The sequence below is a fragment of the Lonchura striata genome, chromosome 22, assembly GCF_046129695.1.
Source record: "Lonchura striata isolate bLonStr1 chromosome 22, bLonStr1.mat, whole genome shotgun sequence".
NCBI lineage: Eukaryota > Metazoa > Chordata > Aves > Passeriformes > Estrildidae > Lonchura > Lonchura striata.
In genome coordinates, this window is record NC_134624.1 from 7,641,769 (window position 1) to 7,661,598 (window position 19,830).

At 54.2% G+C, this 19,830-nt stretch overlaps 1 protein-coding gene across 4 annotated transcripts in view; it reads right to left on the reverse strand.

Annotated features, from left to right (window-relative positions):
* RALGDS (ral guanine nucleotide dissociation stimulator) overlaps positions 1-19,830 on the reverse strand; it is a 57,350-nt gene that overhangs the window by 9,032 nt on the left and 28,488 nt on the right. For 3 of the 4 annotated variants that reach the window (XM_021543550.2, XM_021543549.2, XM_021543548.2), the window contains exon 1: positions 14,457-14,660. The exons of the other annotated variant lie outside the window; for it this stretch is intronic. In XM_021543550.2, the coding sequence (XP_021399225.1) occupies positions 14,457-14,636 (180 nt within the window). In that variant the 5' untranslated portion in view covers positions 14,637-14,660. Of the gene's footprint in view, positions 1-14,456; positions 14,661-19,830 lie in introns of those variants that run through there. 4 annotated transcript variants of the gene reach the window in all.

The window sequence follows — 19,830 nt, forward strand, 5'->3', positions numbered from 1 at the left end:
CAAACCTCTCCTGCCAGAGCCAGCCCTCAGCTTTCCCTACAACTGCCCCTCAAAGAGCCCTGAGCATGGCAAGAACTGACAGCATTGACACAGAGCTCACGGAGGAACAAAGTGCCATGAAAGGATTTAGGATGGAGCCCCAGAAGTGATGCTGCTCCCTGCTAAAAAATCCTCCCCCAAACTGCCCTGTGAACATGGGGACAGCCACAGCCAGGCTCAGAAGAGGCTGCACACCTCAGGAGACAGGAACAGAACACCTGAGCTGATGGATCCCACGTGCACCCAAACGCTCTTGAAGCAGCCTCCTTTATCAGCAGCACCACAGCAGCACTCACTGCTCTGCTCTCACACCCTGCTCCAGCCACGGGCTTGTTCCTCTCAAGGAATCAAGGCAGGGAAGCACAGCCAGCCCAGAGACTAAGGGGAAGCTTGAAAAAAGCTTCTCATTCATGGCTATGATGAATGAGGGCAGAGAATCCCCCTGGGCAGGGTTACTGACTTTTTCACTTTCTGCTGAACCTGCTTTTCTCACTTTGTGCCAGACTATGGGGAGGTTTGGTTTGCTGAAGTTCAAGGAGTTGTGAGGCTCTGCTGTGAACATCAGAAGCCTCTCCCAGGGTTCACTGAGCAACCCTAAAAGCACCCACATGAGGCAGCAGACACCAAACCTCCTTCCTGGCACCTGCCTCTGTCCCTCTCTTGTTCTGTGCTCTGGGATAAATTGTGGCACAAATTGTGTTCAAGTACACTGCCCTGGGGACTGGCACAGCCTTGGGAGAGGCTGCCAGCACAGCTAAAGCTTTGTGTTCACTCTGGATCAACCATCTGCACTCACAGCACCTAACCAAGCTGGCCTTCTTCCACCTTTGGATGCTGTTTCCAACAAAAAAAAAAACAAAACAAAACAAAAAAAAAAAAAAAAAAAAAAAAAAAAAAAAAAACCCAAAAAAAACCCAAAAAAAAACCAAAAAACAAAGAAACAGCAACAACAACAAAAAATACCAAAAAAAAAAGCCATGGAAATACTTCCAAATTTGTCCAAGGCTCTTTCCCAGCCTTCATCACCCAACCTGCATGTCAGCTTCACCCCTGTGTACCTCCCATTCAAGCTGAGAGGAAAGCTCTGGGTCCAGCAGGACCAGAGCCCTGTATAGTCTAACTCAGAAAAGATATTTGGCTGGGCAGTTGTAAACCCCAGATGAAAATATCAAGAAAAATCAGATGCTTGCTGACATGCAATTAAATTCATAAATTAAATCATATGGGAGGAAAAAACCACCTCAGGATCAACCCATGAATCATTGGCAACTGCTGTGCAACTACAGTGGAAAGTATTGCCACAACTGTGCAGGGTTTCCACTCTGCATTTCACGTCACGTGCAGGGGATACACCCCATTCTGCTGTGCAGAAAAGCAAATTTCATTTCCTTCCCATATCCAAGACTCATTCATTTTTTGCCTTGCTGACTCGTGCGATATCCCCCAAAGTTCCCCCTTTGCAAACCACACACGAAGGCCGTGGCTTCCCAGCGGTCTGCAGGCTCCTGCCAAGAGCCAGGAGAGCTGCTACACTGGGACATTCTAAAATTTGGCTATTTATATTCCGTGTGAGCTTCCTCTTTCCTCCGGCTGCTCCTCCGAGATGCTGATTGTGCATTCCGCACACGTTGGTTAAAAACCAGCCCAAAGCAAAAAAGCAGCAGCAGGACAGAGCCAAAAGAGTCTCTCATTCCAACACCTGCACCAAGCACACGTTTCTCCCCTTGCAGGTGAGGAGATGAGCTGGGAGCAGGGACAGACCCAAAACCTGGACCTGTGGTTGATGTTTGTGCTGGCCAGCCAGAATCCTGCACTCGCTCCAGGATTTCCAGCGACTCAGCCAAAGCTGAATGCCTTCAAAATGGTCTCTAAAGAGATGAGTGCTGGTAAATACTGCAACAGTCACTGCTCCCCACTGCCTGCCCTGCACATCTGCTGGAATTTTCTGCCCCTCAGAAGAAGGGAACATGAGTCAGGCTCAGCCAAGCCAACACACAAACCCTCCTCCACCTCAGCCTGAGGGTGAGACACGGGTGATCAGCCCCTTCTGTTGGCACAAGGGATGAACCCAACAGGCCCAGGCAGTGCTTCAAACATCTGCAACGAGATTTGATGGTTATGGCATCTGCACCTTCCACCAAATTCATACAGGTGAGACCCAGAGGCCCAGAAAGTGAGGTCCAACACATTTCAGGATGGGCACCAAGAAAAGGGAATATAGAGAAAAATGAAGGTTTGGTTTGCTTCCTCCAGCTCAGTGTGCAATCCTGGTCCTCTGCACGCATCAAGAAAAAGGCCTGTGGCTGGAGGGGCACAAGGAAAAGCCACATGTTTAACTCTCCCCAGTTGTGCAGAGCAGAGGCTTTTGCAGAAGCAGCCGTGAGTGAACTCTGCAGGAGTTCACCCCCTGAAATATGAAACGGGAGCCTGCACCAGATGGCTGCCCTGGGCCTGGGGACTGCCTCTTCCAATTGCAGCCAGCCCTGGAGCTCCCACTGATGGTTCAAAGCTTTTGTGACTACACCAGGGAGGAATTCCTGCTCCGTGCAATAAACTCTTCTGCTCTCTGGTGAATGTTCTTGTACTCGGCGTGGTGTCAAGCCCCACGTCTTCACACAGAGGATTAATAAGGAGCTCTAAGATGCAGCCAAGGTTTGTGAGCCTGGAGGAAGGGTGTGAGGGACCCTGAGAGCCAGGCAGAGAGCAGCAGCAGCAGCAGCAGGGACTTTGCCTTCGGCTCTTCCCAACAGATGAAAGGAGGGGAAAATGCAAAAACCAAACACCAAAGCAAAACATTGGCTCAGGCTCTGCATTTTGGAAAGTGTTTGAGCTCAGTCACTAAGGTGGTTTTAGTAAAACAGGAGCAAAATGCAGGATTAAGTGTGAGCATGGCAGCATCCCCACACTTACACACAGATAATTACCCAACAATTACCAGGTCTTAAGAGCTCTGGTCCCACGTGCCCCAGGTTAGTGCACAGGCCTCCAAAGGCACAAAAATAATGAACTGTTAGTGGAAAAAGGCATTAATTTCAGCACACATGGAGGAGGCACAACTGCTAAAAGTGCTTTTGCTGATGCTCTCTGGACCACAGCTGGTTTAACAATCATGGTATTTGTGTTACTCTGCTCCCTTTTCTGTTGAGTTACACAAAACGCCTGTTCTACAGACAGGTACAGAGCAGCACGGTGAGATTTCAAAGGGGCTGCTGCTGCCAGCCACAAGAGAGGAGCAGACACTAACCCTGCCCGTGGGAAGCCAGGAATGTGTGCCTGATGGGAATTAACAGTCCCACTGGCTAAGGAGGCAAGAAAAGGCAGAGCTGAGCCTCGGAGACGTCACCAGGGGTTTCCCATTGAAGCTCTGCGCTTGCACAAGCTCAAAAGAACCCGGTGGAAGGTGGTAAAGTCAGAAACAGCAAGTGGGGGTTTGGCCTTTACAACCTTCTCAGAATGATCCCTTCCCACTAGCAATGGGAAATGGGCCTGTCTGGGAACGAAGGAAACCGGCTCCAGCACAGCCCACGTCCAACAGCAACCCCCAGCTCACTTTCATTGCACCCCCAGGAGCAAACCCTGAACCCCTGCAAGGAGCAGCAGCCACTTCTGCAAAGAAGTGGAACCTCTTCTGCAAAGGGGAGTGTATGACATGATGTAAAAGGAAATAGGAAAAAAGTCAGGCCCGGGTAGTGAAAGGAAAACAAGCTCAGTTCTGTGAAGCGAAGATAAAGACCGCAAAAGCAGAAGCACCCTCTGTCCTCCACGTCCCAAACAAGCACACGCAGCACAACGCTCTTCCCCGGGGGGACTTCCAGGCAAAAAAAGCCCTGTGGTGGCTCTTCCCCCGTGGCTCTGCCTTGAGGGATCATCCACTCCTGGCACTCACAGTTTCCTTCCCCTGGCTGTGCTCAGGAAGGCTACAAGGACTACCCAAAGTGGGGAGGAAGCTGACAAACATCCCCTGTTCCAGGGGAAGGAAAGGTGCCCATGCTGGTGACTCACGGTGTGTCCTTTGGAACAGCAGCCCTGCTGAGGGCAGGAGCACTTTTGCTCCAAAACACCATCCCAGCCATGGTGGCACTGGGGGGGTTCTCTCCAGCTGGGCAAGTTATCTCCCACTGTCTCCTTTCCCCCTGAGTGCTCCTGTTGCTGCTGATGGGGCTCAGTCCCCTGCCACAGCTCAGCTGTACCCAGCCCCTGCTTCCCATGCAGAGATGTCCAGCAGAAAGACACCATTCCTTTGGTTTTTCAACACTCTCTGCCTTTCTTCCTGCCTGCTCCGAGCTGCCTCAAACCAGGACCGATTCCAGCAGCCCATAAAAACACAGCAACAAAAGGGGAAACAGGAAAAGAACAGAGAAAGGGACAGAAGCTGAGCTTAAACCCACCATGAAAAAGGGGTGGTTTTGCCAGGACACCAGGCCAGTGGCAGCAGCTGAGGGCCTGTTCTCTCCCCATCAGTTACTGGGCTCCACAGCTGGGTTTTCCTGACACTCTGCTCCAGGTGTTTCAGCACGGAAAGCTGTGCCCCAGGGGAACAGTACATCACCCAGCACCAGGATGGGGCACAGAGAGAGGAGCCACAGCACCCCATATCTGCCTCTTGTAGGGATCTTACACCTTCTCCCTCGGGCTCTGTGGGTCCCAAGCCCGACAGCAGCTCTGACCCTGTGTCTGTGACCCAGAGGGGCTGCAGAGGGTTCCAAGGGCAGCCTTCTCCACCCTGGCAGCTCAGGGAGAAGGGGAGCTGGCAGCTGGGTCACAGAGGCATCTTGTGACTCACAGGCAGTGAGTCAGTGGCTGGAGCAAGGATTAGGAGCTCAGTGCTCGGTCCAGGAACGAGACAGAGCAGATAAGCAGGATTCCTCCTCCATTTGCTCCTGGATTGCTTTTAGAGAAAACGAAGAGCCTTCCCACGTGGAGAGACTTCTTCGCTCTTTTTGTGGTTTGGAAATCTAAGGCTCTGCATGGCCACTCCATCCCCAGCCTTCAAGGGGCAGGATCAGATCCCTGAGGTGGTAAAATGCAGGTGCTGGGGGATCAGGCTGAGAGGAAGACTCCTCAGGGCACAGCAAACTCCAGCCACAACAGGGATGACTGATGACCTGCAAACCCTGAATTTCCTACACCCAGGAGCAGAGGTGCCCACCAGCCATTTGCACCCCAGATGGAAACACCACCTCGCGTCCCCTCCCTGGGGACGTGCTGTGATGGGCTCCCCTCGAAGGCTATTCAAAGAAAACTGAGAGCAGCAGGTTTTGCTTCCTCTCTAAGTCGATGGAAAAAAAAGATCTCGCCGACACAGCAGATCTGGCTCTTGCTCCACAGCCCTGAGCCCTGTGCTCGTGATGGCCCCGGCAGCATCCCTGCCCAGATCCAACGCCTCCACAGGGGCAGGCTCGAGCACAGGGATGCAGCCCCGCCACCGACTCGCCCACACCCCCGGGGCATTACTGGAAGTGAAACCAGAACGACACGGCTGGTGAAAAATGGTGCATAAAAAATTAATGTAGGTACTGCTCTGCGAGGTTAAATAAAGATCGAGCGTCTCGTCCCAAGTCATTTTGGCTCAGAACAAAAGGTTTGCATTTTACCCAGATGGAACAGAAAAAGCTGCAAAAAAAACCATAACTGAAACAAGTTCAAAACCTGACTGATGTTTTTCTGGGTGTACAGTAGCACCTGGAAGTCACATGCAACATGACAGTTCCCCAGTGCCTGTTCAAATGTGAATTAAAACACGAGGGGTGTTCTGAAGAGTTCCAGCCTACCTGACCTGATGCTACTCCATTAATTCCACCTCTGAAGCAGGGCCCTGGTGCATCAAATATGTCATTTCTGCAGCAGGAACAGCTGCCAGGTGTATTGGGAAGGGGATGGAGATGCACTCAGAGATGATGTTCCTTGAAACTGATTGGAATAGTCACAGCTAAAATGTCAATGCTGGCTTCACACATGTTCATCAGGACACACAGACTTGTTCCTTGTGGCAGCTCCAGGGCAATGCTTGTCCTTTGCATGCATCAGCACCTGCAAGTGACTCCATCTTCACAAAAGCCTTTGCATTCCCTGAGACGCAAAACCTTAAGCACTCCCCAGCTCTCAGCCCGTGCACCAGCCCAGACAGCCAAAAAATTTGTCTTAAGAAGTATCAGCTGCAATAAAATCAACTCTTTTTGTCAAACCTGCCCCTTGCCCTTGCACATCCATGTCCCGCACGAATGAAATGCTCAGCTGGGCACACAAAAAGTGGGACATGCAGAAGGGCAAAGCAAAGATCACAACTGCCAGATCCCACTGGCCCCACGCTGATATTCCCAGAGAGTTTCACCCCACAGTATTCCCAAGCAGCCTGCTTAAACTGTAAACGTAAATGTCTGTGCAGTAACTCGCCTGCAGCAAAGCCACATCTGCCTGGAATTTTGAAGGTGCACATACTGGGGGGGTGCCCAAAAGCCACAGCCTTGCCTGGCCACACTCTGGCTGAGCTTCCACTTGAACAAGGTTAATTTCAATTTAGCTGAGACACATCCTTAGCTTAGATAAGCTGAACCGCAATAAACCCCACTGAAATAAACGTGTCCACCCATGTGTTTACTCTGCCTTACGTCAACAGGCATTCCCTCCACCAAACCCGCTGTGACCCAACGTGGGCAAAGCTGCCGAGCCCAGACCTTTAGGGGCCCCCTCCTCTAAATCCCATGGCCACAGGCTGCGCAGAGGAGGATGCCAGGGGGGCTGTGCATGCCCTCAGCCCAGCCTGGCCCCGGGCACGCTCTGCCAGCCGGATCAATGGCACCACTGTGCCCCCGGGGCCGCGGAGGGGCTCGCAGCGCCGGTGGCACGGCGACGAGCCCGGCCACGGCTCGCTCTCTGCGTGCGTGTCTGCACCCGGGTGACCCAGTAAACAGCTGAAGCAGAGAAAACGCAGGAACAATCCAGGCAGAGAGGGGCTGACGGGTGAAAGGACGGCGGGAATAAATGCGAGGCTTTGTTCTCCGGTCTCCCTCCCCATGACGCTCGGCTCCTCCATTTGCTGCTGGCATGTGCTTCCCGGGATCTGCCGGGCTCGTCCCAGCCTCCTCCTGACACCCGCGGCCCCGGCGTGTCCCAGCGGAGCCCAGCTGCGGGTTTCAGCATCCCCTGGGCTCTGCAGAGATTCTCCCCTGCCAGGGCATCCCGCTTCTCCCCTGCCAGGGCATCCCGCTACTTGTTCCCCTCCCCGTGGGGAGGTGGAAGAGGCAAGAGCAAGCGCTTGTGCTTTGTAATCAACAAAATCTCACCTTGGGAGCAGTACTTAAACAGGTGTCAAGGAGGCAGGAGGTGCGACGTGAGCAGGTGGCAACACGCCGACACCTGCGGGGGGGGGAAAGGGATGCTCCTGCCAGCTCCGGGTGATTTCCACAGCTGAGGCAAATGAGATTTTACCATTAACTGGCACCTTTGGGGGGAAAACCACTGGAAAAAGATAAAATTCCTGCTGTTGTCAAGTGCCTGAACACAGGGAGCCTCAGCAGTGAGGTTTGGCCCCGGGTCCTGCCCTGAGCGCCGAGTGTGCCAAATTTGTGGGCAAGGAATGTGGGTGTCCAGGCTGGGAGGGAGAACTCCCTCCCCAGACCCACAGCCCTGCTCTGTAGGTGCGGGTTTGGCCATGAATCACGTCGGAGCAGCTCCAACACCACACTGGTGCCTGTTCCTCCTGGCCACAGCCTGTTCCCACCCTCACTCATCTGTTCCTGCCACCCTGCCCCGTTCACCCTCTGCCATTACCAGCCACAGGTGAGCACTCCTGCAGCCTACCCTCCCATTTAATTAAATTATTTTGGGGGACACACCCCTGGGATGCCCAAAAGTGCACAATGACCGTGGGGCAGCATCCATGTGAAGAGGGCAGAGGTGCCCACCTTCCTTCCCTGACTCCTTTCCTTTGATGTTCCCTGGATTAAGACCAGTCAAGCCTCAAACAGCCCCATCCTCCCAGAGCTGACTTTTGCTGAGGAACACACCAAAATCCGTGGGAATGAGGACTGGGAGAGATGGAGTTTGTGGAATAACCCCCCCAAGAAGCACCTCAGGGAAGAAGTGTTTGTTATGACACTGGTGTGATCCATAGCTACGCTCTGAGTCACCCCAGCTCTGCCAGGGAAGAACCAGCCAGGCCTGTCCTGTCTTCGTGCCAGTTCTCACTGTTGCAACCGGGACAGAATCGAGTGAAGCACATTGTCTGGAAATCCAGTAATCCCAGTGAGTGTCAGCAGCATTGCTCAGCACGGGGCTCCTACCAGCAGAACTGCAGCTGGGACCAGATAGCCATGGAAAATAGAACCAAAAGCAAACAAATAGCAGCTTTTGGAGGAAAGCTGGGCTGCTTTAAGATGATAAACCAACCTGAGTGTTGGCCTTGCCCTGGAGGGTCTGCAGTGCTTGTTGGGGTCACAGCATCAGCCCCAGCTCCCAGGCTCTGCTGCTGCTCTGGTGCACAGAGCCAGACCTTGCCAGCAGCAGGCCACCAAGTGAGCCTTTTAGACAGGAATCTGACCAAAATGCCCCGTGTTTCAGCCTAAACTGGCAGGTGAGGTCCTGAACCCCCCAGCCACATGAAGGTGGTGCTTCAGCATCCTTACTGACTCCCCACAGCTGAGCTTTGCCCCTGCCAGTCCCAGGCAAGGTGCTTTGCTTCGCCCAGCTTGGCTAAACCCTGGTTTCCTGAAGTCAGTTCCAACTTCTAGAGGTGAACCCAAAGCAAACACATAATTTCACAAACACACACTGGCTGGAGCAGGAGCCTGAAGCTCTCAGCTTGAGAGTCTCCATGGAGACCCAACCACTGCAAGGAGCAGGAAAAGGCTGTGTGGTTTTGCTCCATCACATGAAAAGAAGTTCTGGTAAGATGAGTAGCGAGCCCTTTGCAAAGCAGGTTTCCACACAAGCCCTCAGTTCAGCTGCTGGACTGTGGTTAGCAGAAAGCAAAGCCGCTCTAAAAATAATGCCTCAGCATTCCAGATGAAGTTGCCTCCGATGAGTTTCCTCTCCAATCTGCTCTGTTTGCAAGTTAGACCAACTTTGTTTTTCCCTCCCATCGGCTCTGAGGACTCGGCTGGTGCCTGGCAGCTGGAGCCATCCCCATCCTGCCTCTGCTGAGCCTGGGGCTCCCCAGGCAGCTGCTGCCAGCACCCCACATGAGCAGGGAAGACGCCCTTTCTCGCCCCAGCATGTTTCTGACAGCAGAGCTCATCCAAATACCAAGGGTGCAATGAAAACAAAGCGCTGTGGGGCCAGCCGAGGCAAACGGGCCACGCCAGGAGCCTGTGCCTGTGCTTAATCTCCAGTGACATTCAGCTGCCACATAACTCCTGACCCTCAGGTAGAGAGAACTCGGCGTTATCTAATGTAAAAGTGCTGCCCTACAAGAACCCGCGCCAACACAGCCCCGGGAATGTAACCGAAAACCAGAGAGGTGATTTGCATAACATCACAAAAACAAACCCAAACCAGGTGAGGGACAGAGGTTTGAGGAGCTGCAGTCACCAGTGCTCAGCACAGCCCACGCTGCCACGTGCTGAGAATTGGGAAAGGACTTTCCTGGCACCTCTGGCAGAGCTGTTCCCAGGTGCTAGGGGAACAAAAATCCCATCCACAAAGGCCCTTCTGCAATCCCCCTGTGCTAACCCAGTGCCCAGAGCAGCCCTTGCAGCTCTGCCCCTGCTCTGACCCCCTCCCCGTGACTCCTTTCAGGTGGCCAAGCTGTCCTCCCGAGGAGCGGCTGCGATTACTGGGATTACTGGGATTACTGGGATTACTGGGATTAGTGCTCCGTGCCCCAGCTCAGCACTCCCTTTCCCTAATGACTCAGGAGCAAAGTCCAAATGCATCATTCCTGGGGCTGCTGTGACGTGCAGGTGAGTCCCCACCTGGGCACTGAGACACCTGATAACTGGAGTATATCCAAACATCCCAGTCCTTGCCCTGCTGCTGGTGTTCCCAGGAATGCTCCAGGTATGCTGCCACACAGTTTTGGCGTAATGCTTCTCTTCCTGGGCACCAAACCCCACTGCCAGCCTCACCTTTCAGCCCACAGATGCTTTTTTCTCTTTAAAACAAAGATCCCACAGGCCCCTGGAACAACAGACACACATTTGGGACCGGCCACGGATGCTGCTGCGGGATCTAACCCACACAAGCATCACAAGATGAGCACATTAACCTGTAAAAGGAGCGAGTCCCACACCTCAACTCTTCCTCCTCAAGGCCAAAGGAACGTTCCAAACCCCAATCCTCCTCACCCAGACCCCGCAGGTGCCGTCCCACCAAAGCAATGCACAAACCCTGCCTGGCCATGAGCCGTGCTGGAGCCCCCCGGGGCCCCCCGCCAGCAGCTCAGCCAGCTTTGTATCCAAATCCTGCTCCTTAGCAACCACATTTTTTTCCCCCCCTCTTGCTGAGTCCGTGGGAGATGAAGAAATATTTGAGAACTGAGACAGCCCTGCTGCAAGGATATATTTAAATAAAAGGAGCATGGACGTTTGAAAGCCGGTCATTAGGCAGCTCTGGAGATAAGGGTGTTAGAGAAAGTGTGAGCAGGGCATACCCAGCCTTTAAATGTGGTCTGGAGTGACCTAAATAAGCTCTTTCCTCCTTCAATTACACTCCCCTCGGGGGACACAGTGGCTGGTTAGAGAGCTGGGAAGGGAGATGGAGGAGCTGCTGGCCAGACCAGCTCAGAGGGCCCTAAAAACAGGCTGTGCTCTGGCCCTAAGAGTGGGGTGGTCACAGCCAGATCCCAAATCCCAAACAGTGGTGGGTGCTAAATGGGACCCATCCCTGCAGGCATAGCTGGCCTGATGCTCCTTTTGCTCATCACACCCCAAAGCCAGGCCCGGGGAAGTGGGGAAATACTCCAGTTCTGCATTTACTTGCCCCTGCCTGGTGATGACACCCTGAGAGCCAGAAAAAGAGGCTGCAGTGGAGCAATAGTGTGATCTGGGCCAGGGGGCTGAAGCTGAGTGATGCTGAAGCACAGGGGAAGCCTGGGGGGTAGTTTGTCCATTCAGCCTGTGAACAAACACAGATTTCAATTTCCAGGGCTGCCAGTCTGGTACTAAATCCATTAAAACCTGAGTGAGACCCCAGTATGGGGATCCCACCCTTATGGAAACATGGCACAGCAGCCTCTGAGTAAAACAGTTATTACACAAACACATTTGGAAGCTTCTCTCCAGCTTCTCTCCAACCATATAAAACAATAATAATTTTTAAAAACCCCTCCCACCTCTGTTATTCCCACCCTGCATCAGCCACCAACAATCAGCATCCCAGCCTGTTCCAGGCCTCCCCACCAAACCTCTCTGGAAGGGAACCAGAAGGTAGGTCCCCATCCAAGAAATACCAACAGATGATGTTCATCTGGCAAATTGCAAGGGACATATCAGGTTGTGCCTGGGGGAGGAGAACAGGCTGGGAGAAAAGGATCTTATTCCAAAGGCACCATAGGAAGTGAAAAGAAAATGGCTTTTAAGAGATATCTTTGCCTCTCCCTCCCAGCTGTAGAGAACAAGCATTGACCTACAAGGCATCTGGGCTGAGCAATTCAAGTTTTCAAGGATTAATTTAGCAACTGAAAATCTCCTAATTGTTCAGAAAACAAACACAGCCAGAACTACAAGGACTTTTTTTATAAGGGCTTTTTTTTTTATGAGTCAGCCCAGCCTCCTCAGAGGTTCAGCAACATCAGCTGCATGAAAGTTTCAGTCTGTGTCATCTGCAGTGGTGTTTTGGGCCATTCCTGGCCAGCAGGACCAGGAGGGCCACCAAATTCACCCTGTGGCTCCTGCTGGACTGGAAGGATTGACACTCAGTGCTGAATATGGAGTGGATTGGAACTGAAAAGGTCAAAACAAAAGGTCTGCAAAGCTGCTCTATCAATCCCCCAGTTGAGACACAGTTGGTTTAAATTTTCCATCCCCCGTGGTTAAAATCCTGGTGAGAGCACTTGGCTCACAGTGATGCCTGCTGATCGATACCGTTGCTGTGGGATACAGGCAAAGTCTTCCCTGCTGCCATCCCCTGGGGTCTCAGTGAGGACCAGAGAGAGCCATGAGGACCAGAGAGAGCCACGTTCCCTGCAGCCTGCCCAGCAGCTTTCCAGGGATCCTCCATTCCCTGTGGGACCAGACTATCCACCCACGAGCTCTGCCAAAATCCAGCACAGCTCCCTTTGGCTGAGGTGACAAAGGTCCCACCGTGTCCTGGGGACTGTCACTGGGGCTCAGCAAAACACTGATGGTCCCCGGGGGATCTTATTCAAATAATCTGCTTTCTCCTCTCAGTGTGCATCCGCAGCTCTGCCTGAGGATTGCAACCCCACCAGGCCACCACAGTTGTCACAACAGTGACACATTTTTTCCTCTCCCCGCTCATGCAATGAGCACCAAGGCTGCTCAGGAGGCTGTGGGTCACACAGTGCACCCCTCTGGGCTGCCCCTTTTCTCAGCATCACTTGGAAATAGGGAAAAAAGAAGGAATTTCTGTTCAGGACCGGGAGGAACGCTTGAGCGAGCGGATCTGACCATTCACCAGCACAAACCCACAGAAACGTGGGCACAGAGAGCTCGGGAGCAGCTCTGCCTGGCAGCTGTGCCCGTGCACAGAGAGCTCGGGAGCAGCTCTGCCTGGCAGCTGTGCCCGTGCCATGCTCAGGTGAGCTGGGCTTTGCTCAGAGCCAGTGGGGGCCATGCACAAAACATGAACCTCTCTCAGCACAGCATCGCCCAAGATGCTCCAAAGCCTCTCCTGAGCTCCAGAGCCTCCTCCAGGCAGGGCACATTGTCCCATGGGATGAGGGGGGCAGCACGCTGCATGACCCCCTTTTTTCCCTCTTTTCCCCCTCCTGCTCCTGCTCTCCCAGCCAAAAGCGCGGCCCCTCAGCCTCCCGGAGCGCCGCGGGCCGAGGCTGGACTTCCTGCCAGGCATAACACGAACCAGATGATGCACTCCAAAGATGTCAGTACGCCCACCCCCAGGAGAGGAGAGACGGGCGGGGAGAGGAGAGGGGGGGAAAACAAGCTGGATGGAGCTTTCATGAACTCTCACAGAGCTGATGAGCTCTGCCACCAGGCCAGAGGTGAAGCGGAACAGCCGGAGCCTGAGCTCATCCCTTCCTGACCAGGATTTTCCATGGCAGGTTGTGGGGTTGATTATTTGGGAGAAGGAGCCATTGCCCTCCCCGAAAGGCTGGCTGCCCTCGGCGGATATCTGCACGGCAACGAGAGAGGATTTAGTGGCCATTCCCCCCCTCCACCGCCCCCATTCCAGCGGGAAGCATCCAGAGCAGCACATCTGCAGCTGGCTCCAAATCCCAGCAAAGCCAGGCTTGCTGACCCTCGCTGGTATTAACCCCTGCACCGCCAGGGCTGCGACTTCTGAGCGGCAAAACCTTCCTCCCGCTGAGCCCCTCCTGACACACCGTTTGCTCCCGATCAGCGACACTCCCACCGCACCGATGACGATCATCCATTACTAAGATAAAAGGCCCAGCTCTGACTCAGATTATTTCGGGTGCCTCCACATGCAACTGCCATCAACAAAGCACTCGGGCCTCGCTGCGACCAGCCTGACTTTGAAGCACCCGAGGTTGAACCCAAACAAGCACAAATATTTTTGCATCCTCCAGGAAAGTCCTCCCAATGCCCGTAACCTTCCCAGAGGACACTTTTGTGGTTTGGACAAGCCTGAAGCCCTTACGAACAGCTCAGATCAGAGCAGACTCCTGCCTCCCGCAGCCAAAGTCTCAAATGAAATATTAAAAGCCCGAAGTTTTAACAATCAGCCCCTTTCCCTGGGTGCCTGGAGGGAGAGCATCTGGTTTCTCCCTGCCGAGCCTGGCAGCTGCCTGCCAGTCCCCAGGGGCACAGGGACTCACAGCAAAAAAAGCCAAGCAGGGGCACCCATTTGTTCAACAAAATGAAGCACCTAAAGCACCTAGAGGGGCCTGCAAGAAGGCTGGTGAGACTTTTGCAAGGGCATGCAGTGGTAGGATTTAAGGTGAAGGAGGGGAGATTTAGATTAGATATTAGGAAGAAAATCTCTGTGAGGCTGGTGAGGCGCCCAGAGAAGCTGCGGCTGCCCCATCCCTGGAAGCGTTCCAGGCCAGGCTGGACGGTGCTTGGAGCAACGTGGGGTAGTGGAAGGCATCCCTACCCACGGCAGGGTGGGGAAAGATGATTTTTACGGTCCCTTCGAACCCAAACCGCTCCGTGATTCTATGTAACGCAATTCTGCGAAACACTCCGCGGATGCCCACAAACTCCGGGCCAGCCCTACCCGCGCTGCCAGCGAGGCGGAGCCCCCCAACCCCCCGAGGGGCGCGCAGCGGGGCCGGGCCGCTCAGCACCCCAAACCCCCCAAATCCCCGCACTCACCTCCAGCGGCGGCAGGTCGGGGTCGAGCTGCGTGAAGCTGTGCAGCACCACGGGGCTGCTCTCGCCGGCCACCTCCAGCCTGACACCGCCCCAGAGGCTCCGCGCCCGCCGGCAGCCCTCGAACATCCTCTCGGGGCCGGCGGGGCCATGGCGCGGCGGGGCGCGGCGGCGGCTCACCATCGGCGGGGCCGCCGCATCCCCGGCCCCGCAACCCGCCGCCGGCCCCGCCAGCCCCCCCGGCTGCCCGGGGAGCCGCAGCGGGGACGTGGGGGCGATGCTCGGGGGGCAGCGCAGCGCAGCGGGAGCGGCACGCACCGGGAGCCCGCGGCCGCCCCCGCGCCCGAGCAGCGGCCCGATGTCACGGCGGGGCCGGGACGGAGCCGGCTCGGCTGCGGAGCAGGCGCTGGATTTCCTCCCGAAGCCTCCGCCCGCCCCCGGGGGCCGGCCCGGCGCGGCTCGGCCCCCTCGGGGAGGGGGGACGGGGACACGGGAGGCGAGAAAAGCCCCGAGGCCGCACAAAGCGGGGAGGATGCTCGGGGGGCTGCGGGGGTGGTCAGAGCTCCAGTCCCAGCTGGGCGGGGGAAACGCCGCCGATGGGAAAGTCACACAGGTGACGACGGCTTTGGGAGAGGATCTTTGTGTCACCAGGTGCTGCTGAAGCACCTGGGGTTCGCGCACCACTAGGCAAAGAAAAAGTGTTAACTGCGGGCGAGTGGATGCCGTCAGCACGTGTTTTCATCTGAGCGTTATCTCAGCCCCCCAGCAGCAGCCTCAGCCCCTCGCTGGCCACGGCTGGGCTCGGTGACACGGTCACAGCCCTGCGGGATGAAGTGATGTGAGTCACCGCCAGGCCCCCCATGCACAGGCGAAGGGGGGATTAGGGATTAGAGCGCCTGCTCTCAGCCCAGCAGGGACTCTGGGAAAGCAAAACGAGCCTGGGGGACAGCAGGGCTGCAGATCCCACTTTAGAGGACCCCTGCAACATCATTTTGTTTTCAGAGGCAGAGAGAAACGGGCTGAAGTGTTTGTCATCCATCAGCCCCCTGCGCCGAGCACTGCGTGCTCCAACCCTCCCCTGCTCTTCCCCTTCCCTCCTCGCACACTGCTCAGAAACTGCATCACAGGGCCCGGCCAGTTGCTGCTGACACCACCAAAACCCGGACTTTCATGCCTCAGCTCCCTCTGCAGCTGAAATAACATCGGCCTCCCAGGGCCTTCCAGCCCTGCAGCTTGATTTCCAGCGAGGATGGAGCCAAGGCTCACATGTCCAGCTCTGCCCAGGGCACCAGCAGCTCCTGCCCGGGCAGGAAGGGATTAACAAAGCTGCCAGGCTGTGATAGCTTCCAACTGGAAAGTTTACCAGGCAGAAGGATGAGCCAGGACAACGTGGGTTATTGTCCTGCTTTATCTGGAGCCAAAGAGGTCAAAGGAAACTTCCTGGACATCCTGGGAAAGGGGACCCAGCCCAGCAGCAGGGCCTTGCACTGCCCCACATCTCTGGGGGGCAATACACACTCCCTGCAGAGGTGTCCCCAGCCCCACTGCCACATCACACAGGAACCATGTGGCACTGCAAGATGTGCTGTGAAACTCGGTGCTGTGCATCCCTCTGCTCGGGACACGCTAAAAGCAGAGTTAGGGACCTGGTTTTCCAGCAGAAAGCACTGCTGCCTCTCTGGGCTGTGAAATATTTGAGAGGGAGACTGCTTTGCTTCATGTTTGAGTCTTAGGGCAGAGTAATCACAGCCCAGGCCTGGACTCGCTTGGCACGGCGGGAGTGCACACAGCAAACAACAGCAGCACTCATTTGCAGCTGGCAGAGCCCTCCCAGAGCCTCCAGCTGCGTCTGACCTCTGCAGAAAGAAGCAGCTCTGTTTGATGGGCAATTTTCTGCGTCCCCCGGTTGACCACTAAAGATGGTTTCAGGGGAAAAACACTTCTGATAATGGATAATAAATAATATAAGGCAGGAAGGCAACTGCGGGGGTTTAAAAATAGCCAGTCAGTTTCCTTTCTCCTCTCTGGGGAACCTTCTGGGTCTGAAAAGCAAAACACTCAAAGCGGGGTCAGGAGCCCAAGTTCAGGATGTTTGCTCTGCCCAGCTAACCCCAAACACTCGGCTGTCAGGGGCAAGGCTCTTGAAAATCATGAGATTCAAAGCAAATAACTTTTCAGGGCTTCTTGTTTGCCTTTAAGCACACAGGTGGAAGGGAACAGGCAGCATCACAGCCTCAGCTTTCCCTCCAGCACCCTTGAAGGTCAAGAAATTGTTGCAAGATGTGATTAATTGACATGCACGTGACTTCGGGGATTTAAGAAAACGATCAATGCTTGAGTGACTCATTAAAAAAATATACTGCGAATTTGCACTTGGCAGACTCAGCAAGAAACTTTTCACAACGCACTGAGTTTTCCTTGTCATCTCTAAATGTCCCATCGACTCTGGCAGGCCCAGGAATTGGGTGCTGTGGGAAATCCACCGATTTTTGTCTTCCCACCGCTCTGAAATCAGCTCTTGGCTGGATAAATAAAAACCCACACAGCCAACACTGGAGCAGCTCTGCTCCTCTGCTGCAGTCTCCAGCCTTTCCTGCAGGGTCAATAACGTGGAGAGGGTAATACAGATAAACTTTTGGAAACTTTAAGCCAGTTTTCTGGTTTGGGAATCAATCTGTTATAGTCAGGACTTGCAGATTCAGACTCAGTTAATAACTGGGCTCAGCCTGGACCCCGAGTTGTCTCTCCTCAGCACAGGGTGTCTGAACATTCCCTCAGCTGCATCCTCCAGCCCTCCTTTGCTTTCATCTCCCTGCTCTGCTGCTGAGTGGGGCTTTCCAGCATCTTTCCAACAGGGCAAAACTCACAGCGACCCAGTTCCTGTGCTCAGTGTTGCTGTGGAGTTTGGTTTATTTTGCCATCAAGTGAGGCTGCCCACCCCAAAGCATGGCTCACAAACACTTCCACAGGAGTTGCTCCTGCCTGGCATCAGCTGCCTGCAAACAACCCAGTGCTCCTGCCACCATCCTCAGGGCACTGCCACCATCCTCAGGGCACTGCCACCACCCCCAGGGCACTGCCACCATCCCCAGGGCACTGCCACCATCCTCAGGGCACTGCCAGCACACCAAGGGTGCTGCCAGCACCCCCAGGGCACTGCCAGCACCCCCAGGGCACTGCCAGCACCCCAACAAACCCCTGTTCCCTTTGAGCCTCAGTGAAACCACAGCAGGACCGACGCCAGGAGCTGCAAAGAGCTGATCTCAGCCCTGAGCAGAGGAGGCAGGAATCACCCTCACCACCTCTAACTGAGCCCCTCTGGAACATCACACACCTCCAGCTTTCACTGTTGGACCAGCAAGAGAGCCAGGACCCAAATCTGCAGCCTCTGAGGGGAACTGGGCTGCTTTATGTGGGAGTTGCAATGTTGTCCAGCCTCTGTCCCAGCTCTGGCACCAGCTCACAAGGCGAGTCTGTGTCGGGCTCTGACATGGAGCCCTTAGCACTTCCTTCTATTGTGCAGCTGGAGAAGCCCTTTTCTTGCTGTTTTCAAGACATTTTGCAGGAAAAGTGATACCTAGTTACAAGAATTACTAGCTGGAGGTTAGGTATTACATGCTAGATCAAAATCTTTTGGGCATTCCAATTTTAATTGGAAAATACTTTTGTTTTCACTGCTCAGACTCAGCTGGAAGGTTGTTTTATAAGAAATATAATAATAATAATAGTAATAATAATAATCCAACAGTAAACAACCGGTACTGTCTCTTCCACTTCAGGATGAGGGGGAAAGCTTGTGCAAGAAGGGAAAATTTTGTCACTGCTCTGTCCATACAATCTGTAAGAGATGTGAGACTGGGTTCCCCCAGATTTGGGGACCAACAGATCTCAGACCCTCACAGACCCACTTCTCACTCCCAGCATGACCAATGCCCTGATTTAACCAGATTTTAGATGAGAGCCACCCACCACTTGCCACAGCTTACAGCAGGCACGGATTTTAGGAGATTCTCTGCTGAGTATTTCAGACCCAGGGCAGTTGGGTCACTCTGCCTCCAGGTTTTGGGCGTTTTTCGGGGCTGTTTTTGACAGATCAGGCACTGTGAACGCTGTGCTGGCAAGCATTAACACAGCCAGGCAAGCCCCTAATTACTGTCAGCTCCTAGCAGAGGAAGCACAGCAAATCCCCAGGCAATCAGGATCTAAAAGTCTCCATCCAGCTATTCTGTGTTTCATTTCCTGCAGCCCCTGTGCACAGCTGGGCTACGGCAGCTCCTGCCGAGGCTGCCGGTCCTGAAGCTCAGCAATTATTCCACAAGCCTTGGAGACTCCAGAGCTTGCAGGGATATTTCTCCTCCATCCTACTCCTTACACCACCCCCTTGGCCGTAGCAGAATCATAGATTTTTTTTGGGGAGGTTGGGTTTTTTAGATTCCAACAGGTTTGGGTTGAAAAGGACCTTAAAGATTGTCTCGTTCAAACCCTGCCATGGACAGGGGCACCTTCCCTGTCCCACATTGCTCCAAGCCTGGCCTGGAACACTTCCAGGGATCCAGGGGCAGCCACAGCTTCACTGGAGTCTCACCACCCTCACAGGGCACATTTCTTCCTAATATCTAATCTAAATCAGCTCTCCTTCATTTTAAAGCCATTGCCCCTTGTCCTGTCACTCCAGACCCTCGAACAAAGTCCTGCTCCAGCTCTCTTGAAGCCACTTTGTGCTCTGGGCTGCTAAGATTGCCCCAGAACCTTCTCTTCTCCAGGCAATTTATGAAGTATTTGAGGAGTTCCCATTAGGGCAGCAAGCAACAACACAAACATCAATTTCCCAAACCTCTAAAATCCCATCAGAACAAGGCCAACATGTGGGGTGGGGGAAGACCAAGCCACTTTCTCAGAAAGAAGCGACCACAGCACACTTCAAGCAGGCACCTGGATTCCTTGGCAGCAAAGAAGAAAATACTCAGAAAAATAAGAGGCAAGACACAACTAGTGATAGCAAAATGTGCCCAAAAAGCTGAAGACAGCAGGGCCCAAGGTGTGGAAAGCACCCAGAGACCTCAGGGAGTTTTGCAGGGCACTGCTGGCAGGGGGATGCAGGGAGCAAAGCTCACGATCCCAGGACACCCAGTGAGTTTTGTTAGGGACATCCCCACCCCGGGAGGAAGCTGCAGCTCCTGGTGGCAGCGTTTTCCCTTTTGTGGCTCTCCCCTGAGTGCAGAGTCCAGCAGGCTTTGAACTGCTGCAGACACACCAGAGCTCCTCTGCTAAGGACCATTATTTCTTGAGCTGTTTGTCTTTAAAGGCAGCTTTTATCTCCCTATCACCTTTCTGCCAGAGTGTTTCAGTCAGCTCTTTCAACAAATACCACCTAAGG